Consider the following 9,727-nt stretch of genomic DNA (forward strand, 5'->3'; position numbering starts at 1 on the left):
AAAGTTTTTTAACCCCTGGTTTCCCCATGTCTTGTTTTTTTTTTTTTTTTTTGGATGAAATATCAATATTTATTAATACAATGTTCCAGGCAAAATGTTTCAGGAAATGCATGTCTCCGCGTCAGAAATTTCTGACACCTGAGGACACATACAACTCAGTCAGTTGGTCAGTCCTTGATGGGGCTAAATGTGCATACTGCGAGAGCTTTTCAGCTACAAAGCTCCACGCGTTTGTCCCTTTTCTCAATGGAATTGGGACAAGTGTCAACTCACCACAGCTCAGGAACTGCTCGTGCTGAGGCAGAGTGGAGATTGTGGACTTGAGGATGAGATTGCTTGTGGCAGGTTGGACGAGCGATTTCTGTCTAGCCATTCCCCTCCAGCTTCTGTGAGTCATCCGTTTCTTCCGGATCTCCACGTTGAGGTTGAGAGGTCATGGAGTAAACTGTATTTTGCTTGTATTCACCTCTTCAGTCACGATAATTGCGCAAATGTTGAGGGAATGGGCGAGCATTGATATAAGATGATGCCTTCCTTTGAAGAGATGCTGGCTAGCTATCTCTCAATTGGGTGATACATCATCATTGAAGGACCCAACTCTGCCATCTAAACTACTGTGTGTCACATCTTGTGAGTGTATGCGGCAGCATGTCAGACTGGTGGTGCTCTGCATACAATAGCTGTATTGCAGGAATACCAGGCCAACATGCTGAAGGATATGTACCAGGTCCAGGGTCTTTCCACTGAGGTGGCGGCCGAGCTGTGCTGCACTACAGACCTGGCTCTCTGGGCTACCAGACAGACTGCTGAATGGTCGATCGATGGCAGCGACGGTGGCCACAGAGAGGCACCTATGGGAGAACTTGGCTGACATTGGGGAGAAGGAGAAGAACTTTCTCCTAGAGCTATCAGAATTAATGCATTAATTGTGTAATTAACTCTTTGACATGTACGACACGGGATGAACTGCTAAATTCAAATCTGCTTTTGTGCTTTTCCTGCCACTGAGCCATGGACGGACGCACTGAGTGTTTGTCATATTATCACAACTATTCAGTGTTTTCCAACCATATAATGATTATTTTAGGTTTAGGATGTCAACAGACATCTAAATACACATAAGTATTAGCAAAACAATACATTTATATTTATATCAAGGACCTACTATTTGTGTGACATAAGGGATAATGTACATACAGCCGGTTGTTATTGCAGAATAAACCCTGACTGGGTGATCATCTTTAAGCGAAGACACAACATTCAAACAAGACATGAGGACATATAACAGTATGCAGTCTGTGAACAAGGAGCAAAGTTTAATTAGTTTTTGTTTACAGCAACATTACAGTAGTTGCCCTTATAATATTACATCATAAGATACACTAACATTTTGTGTATAAAGAAACGTCCTGTGTGTAAAGAAAAAAAAAAAACTTAATTATAACTGTTCATAAATGTAAAAGTTCATACCAAACATTTTTCGGTATTATGAAAGCACATTAAATCATTTAACAGATGTTCAACAGCAGAAGAATGTTTCTCTTGCATATAAACAAAACAAAGTAAAAAAAAAACACTTATTGAGTATGTTGTGACTGTTTGTTTTTTAGTGTTAAGCCGCGATTCCTGACGAAATCTCTTATGTTTTGGACAGAGCAACTAGCCAAAACAGGATGCTCAGCATTCTTGCACTGTTGGCATTCCATTTTAGTGGCGAGTTTACACCTTGCGATGTGGTTCCGGAAATGTCTCATTACTGCAGCGATTTCTGTTGGAGACCATATTTGTTTTTGTTTCCTTCTTGCATCATCCCTTTCAGGAGAATTATCGCGAATCACTACAAAAGAGGAAAACAGGTTCTTGAACCCTGGGGTGAACACCATGATGGCCAGATCTCTCTCTTTTCCCAACCAGCCACACTCTTACCAACCCTTGTCTTTAGTCGAGCCTTCTTGTACAGATTACTAATCCTTTGAGTAAAAAATGATGGGCTGCTGTTTTTGTTAAACATGTTTTTGCCTGTTTGTTTTAGTAAGGGGAGCAATTTATTCATTATATTTGGTTGTGTTGTTACCATCCTTGTAAGATTGTGTTTTAAATGTTGGTCCATCCTGATGTTACATTCAACTAAAATATCAATTTGTAAATAAAACAATGAAATTAAAGATCGGATTTGTGTGTTATGGTTGCTTAGTTCCTGATATAGATTAGTAGTTAAAAACCTTTTATTCTTGTCATACCTTGAAATGAGCCTCCTAAGGCAGAGTCAACATCTGTGAATGAAAAAACAAAATATAACAAACAGTAGTAGTGCTTGGTTTGCATTAATTGAATCAAACCTCAATGGAGATGCTGGCTGAGTGAGGTAGATGCTCATACCATCTGAGGTGCCTGGAGGTTTCTCAACAGGGCGCCTAGCCTTCTTCATTCCTGCAGTATGAATAGTATGGCTCAGTATAAAGGTTCTGATGGCACATGCTCAAACATTTCATAAATTGTTTTACACCTTTAAAATGAAACTGTAAATCTCTGTAAATTGTGTGATGGAGAAATTAAAATTTCTCCATCACAAACAAAAACGGTTAAAATGATTGATCTACACGACTCCCTAGTACAGTGTTTTTTCTGTATATGCTTCTGTGCTTTTACCATGTTGTTCATGCTCTTCCCTCCTGCTCCGCTCTTTGTCTTTCCTACCACAATCTTTGTTTAAAAAAACAAACAAACAAACAGAAAAAAAACTTGTTAATCCTAAATTCAAAATCTTGTGTCATTTACACAATACAATAAATCAAGCAATCTAAACTGCATTTTAAACATTTTCACACTCAAGTTTAGTTTCAAAATGTGTTAGTATATATATTTAAAATGGGTTTGAAGTTGAAAACTTTTTATTCTTGTCAAACCTTGAGATGGGCCTCCAAAGGCAGAGTCAATATCTGTGAATAGAAAAATAAAATACGATAACAAACAGTAGTAGTGCTTGGTCTATATGAAATGAATCAAGACCATGCTGCTTCAGTAACAGCTCTGAACTATTATAATGTTTTGGTGCATCATATGGTACACTTCTTATGCTGACTTTATGGATTTTATGTTTGTATGTTTATGTGCTTTTACCTGTTTCTGTTTGTGTCTGTGGATGTATCTCCTCAGCATCACTGTCTTCACTTTGCTCAGAATCAGTAAAGTCTAACTTATCTAACAAAAAATAAACATTCAGAGTATCAAGTAAGTTTAACTTTGCAAATGTTAGAGTAAAAAAAAAGAGGAGATGGTGATCACTCTGAAGTTTGATGAATATTACATTGTTAAAGATCTAAGGTCTGAATGCTAGGGATTATCTTTAGGATATGAATACTTGAATCTTTACAGTAAACTTGAAAATGTAATTTGTAACAACTTAGTAGCATTACCTTCAATTTCAATCTCTTCTAGTGTTTTGCCCTGAAGATTTGTAAGTGACCCTTTCTCCATGGCAAGTAGTAGTTTAGATATTTTGGCCAGCTGGGTTGTAGCCTCCGGAAGCCTGTAATACTCTCTGTGGACACGAATATCGTGGCCCAAAAAGTCAGCAACTTGGTCCAACTCATGATTTTTGAGGTTCAGGACCTGTGACAAAGTTGCAACATGTTTGCGTAACTGTGTCGACCGGAGGAGTTCAGGGTTTTGCGCACCACACTCATTTGCATAAATTCTCAGACAGTCTTGTCCTCGATATGGAGTCAAACAGTTGGGTCTTGCAAACAGGAATGTGTTTTCTTCTGGGACTCCACACTCTGTTCTTCTGATTATGAGGTGTGTTAAGGCATCAACCATGTCTGGCGATAACAAGACTGCAACTTTTCGCCCCCTTTTACCCCTAATTTCCACCTGACTGAAATGTGCACAAAGTTTTTGTTCAAACTTTGTTAGCCCAACAGCAACACCTTTATGTAGGGCAGCTGTGTCCCTCTCTAGAAAACCTTTCAGTTGCATCTTTGCAACCTCTCCTCAACGTCGTCGGTTAAACAGTATGATTTTTGCTAGAGTTGCTTTGCAAAGTTCTCCATAGACTTGTGCTGATGGCATCTGTTTCAAGTTCTCAGAGGCTAAATCGGCAACCTTTTCAAGATGCTGGTGAAGACGTTGTACATCCTCTGTGAAAGGGAGGGTGGATGGCTTGTTAAAGTGCCCCTCATTCAAGGTGGTCAAAGCTGTGTGAGAAACAAGTTCAGACCACTTTGCATCAGACAGCTTTTTGAATGTTTGGGTTGACTTTATCCCCTCACTGTCTTCTGCCATTAGAGCTCTGCAATGTATAATGTCACATATCTTATTCAGAGAGTGGCCCAACTTGAGGGCAAGGCTTGGAGTCTGGTATGAGTGTTTTTCATCATCAAACCCAGATACCCTCTTGACAGCCTGGATAACCACATTAAAATTTGCAGGTCTTACAGCATCTTCAAGAGTCTGTACTGAAAATTCTTTTCTCAGAATCAGCAGAAGTCTTCCAACTTCCCGGAGCTTCTGTCGAATATAGTCATATTTGGTGGGATCCTGTCCATGTTTATTGAAAAATGACTGGGCCAGCTGAAGAATGCAAAAGTCACTCCGCACAGCAGCAGAGATGTCATCGTCTTTCATCACAGTTAACAGCTTCCAAACACCCTGTGATATTTGTTGACAGAGAGCTGTATTAGACATTGTTGCCAAAGACAAGACCCTAGTTCTTCCTGGCTCTGCCTGATCTTCCACTGGTTTGGAAAGACAATTTCGAACGTGTCGTCAGAGATCCCTCCGGAGAAACATTGCATGGCAATACATACAATGCACATAATCTTTTGAATTATATATTTTCTTTGGTTTACGTCTGAGTTTTAACAGTCCAGTCCCACTCGCTAAAACATCTGCATTGTGTTCGTAGTTCCCTTTGTTCCGCAGTTTGTTCAGAAGTTTTTGACGTTCTTTGGAGTGTTTTGGCAATGCCAAAGCCCGAGCAACATCGACATTTGATTTCTCATGGGTTTTTAAGTGGCGTGTAAATTTTGACTGCAGTTTTCCACAAATGTAGCAGTAATTCTTCTTGCTTACTGAAGAAGATATATTTGAAGATTGTATACATGGATCTTCCCCTGTGCTTGTGATATTCTCAACAGATGTGTCTTCAGTATTACCAACGCTTGCTTCATTGTGAACTTCCGATACTTGTACTTGCTTGGCTTTCATGCAAGACATTTCAAGCTGTGCTGTGCAGACTGGATCTTTTGGGTGTGAATCTTTACCTATGATGCTTTCTTGGCATGGTCTGCCATTTTGAATTTCTGCAGTAGATTCAAAGCAGGACACTTTAGTAGTCGGCATGTTTAAGAGTTGTTCAGGACATTCATTTTCTCAAGACGCTATGCCCACTTCTGAACTTTCTGAAACAGAATTAGGTACATAGTCCCGATCGGACAAATTCTCACTGGAAAGTTCTTCTTCAGAATCCTGAAATAGCAAAAATATTATTTGTACATATTCAAAAAGTTTACTTCTAAGGAAAAATTACTCAAAAAAAAAAAATCTGACTATTCGATAAATCACACTTACTGATGTTAATGGGTCAGGTTTGGGCTTCACATTTTTCTTGTAGCAAGTTTTATGCCAGAAGCAGGAACAAACTAGATTGAGGATATAATAAACAAGGTTGGTTCCATTTGATTCAAGAAAAGTTGCTTTAAAAAGTGATAGATAACAGAGCGATAGAGAATTAGTGTGTTCGAAAGTGCGGCTAGAAGATGGAAGAGAATAGAGAAAAGAAAAAGGAGGAAAAAAGTAAGAAAAATTTGTAAACTAAGAATGACGGGGGATTAAGTAGGAGAGCATCCAACAGAACTTCAGGGAGAGATTGAGAAATATGAACAGATACAATTATAAAGGTAGATAGGTGGAGAAAGAAAGAAATGTCAGCTTTTTTTAAGCCAAAATATGATACATTTAGGATATCAAGATTACACAATAATTTGTTTTTTGATGGTACAAAATAATTTAGATGAGAATCTTTTAATTTTCAGAACAAAATACTTACCCTTACATCTCACACCAATCCACTTAAAAGCGGAAAAGGGTCCACTGCAGCATTCACATTTATTCAAGCTTGATACTACTGAGGAGACTACGTCATGTTTACAATTCTGTTAGGGAAAAAAAAGTCAAATTTATTAGAAGTGATTATATTAAAATAGTTAGATGTTAAGAGAGAGCATTCAACAGAACTTCAGGGAGAGATTGAGAAATATGAACAGATACAATTATAAAGGTAGATAGGTGGAGAAAGAAAGAAATGTCAGCTTTTTTTAAGCCAAAATATGATACATTTAGGATATCAAGATTACACAATAATTTGTTTTTTGATGGTACAAAATAATTTAGATGAGAATCTTTTAATTTTCAGAACAAAATACTTACCCTTACATCTCACACCAATCCACTTAAAAGCGGAAAAGGGTCCACTGCAGCATTCACATTTATTCAAGCTTGATACTACTGAGGAGACTACGTCATGTTTACAATTCTGTTAGGGAAAAAAAAGTCAAATTTATTAGAAGTGATTATATTAAAATAGTTAGATGTTAAGAGGTAGGGATAGGGTTTAAACACATTATTTTAATAGTTTCACAATAACAAAATGTATAGATCACAAACGTATTGCACTGTAATGCATAGTATGACACCAGCAGTAAGTATGAGGACATACGACACACTAACGATGGTCCAATGAACTTCTGTCCATCCCCCACAATACACAACAGGACACCAGCAGTAGCCTAAGTATGGGGACATGCGACACACAAACCATGTTCCAATTTGGCAAGAGACACACTTAACTTCTGCCCATCCCCCACAATACACAACATGACAGCAGCAGTAAGTATGGGGACATACGACACACAAACCATGGTCCAATTTGGCAAGAGACACACTTAACTTCTGCCCATCCCCCACAATACACAACATGACAGCAGCAGTAAGTATGGGGACATACGACACACAAACCATGGTCCAATTTGGCAAGAGACACACTTAACTTCTGCCCATCCCCCACAATACACAACACGACAGTAGCAGTTAATATGGGGACATACGACACACAAACCATGGTCCAATTTGGCAAGAGACACACTTAACTTCTGCCCATCCCCCACAATACACAACATGACAGCAGCAGTAAGTATGGGGACATACGACACACAAACCATGGTCCAATTTGGCAAGAGACACACTTAACTTCTGCCCATCCCCCACGATACACAACACGGCACCAGCAGTAAGTATGGGGACATACGACACAAACCATGGTCCAATTTGGCAAGAGACACACTTAACTTCTGCCCATCCCCCACAATACACAACATGACAGCAGCAGTAAGTATGGGGACATACGACACACAAACCATGGTCCAATTTGGCAAGAGACACACTTAACTTCTGCCCATCCCCCACAATACACAACATGACAGCAGCAGTAAGTATGGGGACATACGACACACAAACCATGGTCCAATTTGGCAAGAGACACACTTAACTTCTGCCCATCCCCCACAATACACAACATGACAGCAGCAGTAAGTATGGGGACATACGACACACATGCTAGCTCAGAATTAACCATCATCTGTACCGCTATATAAGCAAATGTAAATAAAACATTTTATATCACTATCCATCTATTCTAAAAGTCTGACTGTAATTAAAAATCAATATGTCTTTGCCAATTAAAGATCATACAGTGCCCTCCATAAGTATTGGAACAGTAATGACAAAATTGCTTTGTCTGCTGTGGAGTCAAGACATCTGCAAATATGATTAAAAGATGAATATGAGACAAAACTACAGAATATCACATTTTTATTATTGGGTGATTCAATACATAGATGCTTTACCAACTAAGAAGATCAGCACTTTTAGAGTTTCAACCCCTAATCTGATGTGAGCATAAGTATTGGGACAGTTGACTCACAGGTCTTTCTAAGTGATCAGCTGTGTCATGTTGCATTAATTGTTCAGATATTAAAAGCAGGGAATGTGTTGTATCAGTTATAGCCATTGTTTCTCCATTCTGAGTCTTGCATTTGATGACGTCACACACAAACCAGGATGAAGACGAGGGAGCTGACTTTGAGAGACAAGCAAGCAATTCGGATGCTAAAAGAAAAGAGGAACTCATTTAGAGCTATATCAAAAACAATGGGCATGGATAAATCAACAGTTTGGATTGTCCTGAAAAAGAAAGAAACCATCGGCGACTACAGCAACCAAAAACGACCTGGTTGGCTGAGAAAAACAACAGCCGTTGATGACAGACAAATCATAAAAACTGTGAAAAAGAACCCTAAAATAAGTATCTGTAAAATCACCAACAATCTCCAGAAAGCTGGAGTGATGGTCTGACAATCTACTGTCCGCAGGAGACTTTGACATAGAATTACAGAGGCTACACAGCAAGATGCAAACCTCTGATCATCAGCAATCATAGAAAGGCAAGATTAGAGTTCGCAAAAAAGCACAAAGGTGAGCCAGTAGAGTTTTGGGACAGTTTTATGGACAGTTGAGACAAAGATGATCTATTATCTAAGTGATGGGAAAGCAAGTGTGGAGAAAAAAGGAACTGCAAATGATCCTAAGCATACAACCTCATCTGTAAAGCATGGTGGAGGTGGTGTCATGGCGTGGGCATGCATGGCTGCCTCTGGAACAGGCTCTCTCAACTTTATTAATTACTTAACAAATAATGGTGATAGCAGAATGAATGCAGAAGTGTACAAAAACATCTTGGCTACCAATGTTCAAGAAAATGCCACAAGACTCATTAGAAAGTGCTTCATATTGTAACAGGACAATGACCTCTTAGATTGGCCAAGTCAGTCTCCAGATTTAAATCCTATTGAACATGAATTTCGCCAGCTAAAGAGGAGACTAAAGGTGGAAACTCCCCAAAACAAGCAACAGTTGAAAATGGCTGTATTAAAGGCTAGGAAAAGCATTTCAATGGATGAAACCAAGAGTCCGGTGATGTCTATGGGTGGCAGACTCACTGCTGTGATTGCATGCAAGGGATTCGCAACTAAATATTAGCTTTTAAACTTTTACATTTGCTTTAAGTTCTACTGTCCCAATACTTATGCTCACATCAGATTGGGGACAGTCTCACTCTCTCACACACACACACACGCACACACACACACGCTCAGGCAAACTATACCAGACTATAGGAAACAGGGGACAGTCTCTCTCTCACTCTCACACACACACACACATACACACGTGCACGCACACTCTGTAATGTATAATGAAATTGAAAATAAAACAATAAATAAATAAATAAAATTCCTCTTACATTTTTCCGTGAGACAAAGTTTTCCTCCTAGCACAGGTATGACAATTTTTCAAATGAGAGGTTTCCCAAAACCTCTAAAAACCCCTCTCTGTCTCTCTCTCTCTCTCTCACGCACGTGTGCACATTCAATTGTCCCGAGTCTTATTCGCTTCTTTTAAATGAAAATAAATGAATAAATAAATTATGTAAACACACATGATATAAAACAAAGCAAAACATTTACACTAGTTTTAGTCGTCACTAAAAATATAAAACGTCGTACATTTTACCAGGATTGGGAAAAATATATATTTCTTATCATTTTAAAAAAGCCATATATATATATTTTTTTACTGTAAATTCTGCATGTGCTTACATTTTTTATTAAAT

General features: G+C 38.6%; 1 protein-coding gene across 1 annotated transcript; it reads right to left on the bottom strand.

The window, feature by feature from the left end:
* Positions 1-1,437: 1,437 nt before the first annotated feature.
* LOC107709794 (uncharacterized) lies at positions 1,438-5,316 on the bottom strand. The gene is made up of 7 exons (XM_016514415.1): positions 3,417-5,316; positions 3,121-3,201; positions 2,907-2,939; positions 2,650-2,703; positions 2,380-2,430; positions 2,241-2,273; positions 1,438-1,837 (listed from the first exon to the last, which is right to left on the bottom strand). Exons 1-7 carry the CDS (start codon positions 3,976-3,978, stop codon positions 1,578-1,580), a joined length of 1,074 nt encoding a protein of 357 aa, XP_016369901.1. The 5' UTR covers positions 3,979-5,316; the 3' UTR covers positions 1,438-1,577.
* Between the last annotated feature and the right edge of the window lie 4,411 nt (positions 5,317-9,727).

This window comes from Sinocyclocheilus rhinocerous, unplaced genomic scaffold (genome assembly GCF_001515625.1).
Source record: "Sinocyclocheilus rhinocerous isolate Xijiao unplaced genomic scaffold, SAMN03320098_v1.1 scaffold1951, whole genome shotgun sequence".
Classification (NCBI taxonomy): Eukaryota; Metazoa; Chordata; class Actinopteri; order Cypriniformes; family Cyprinidae; genus Sinocyclocheilus; species Sinocyclocheilus rhinocerous.

Excerpts from the sequence above, each read along its gene's own strand:
- LOC107709794 (XM_016514415.1), bottom strand. The coding sequence starts at position 3,978 with ATGCAACTGAAAGGTTTTCTAGAGAGGGACACAGCTGCCCTACATAAA. Across the intron at positions 3,202-3,416 it reads AGAAGAGATTGAAATTGAAG|ATAAGTTAGACTTTACTGAT; the intron begins GTAATGCTACTA and ends ATTTTTTGTTAG. Across the intron at positions 2,431-2,649 it reads GGAAGAGCATGAACAACATG|GAATGAAGAAGGCTAGGCGC; the intron begins GTAAAAGCACAG and ends TTCATACTGCAG.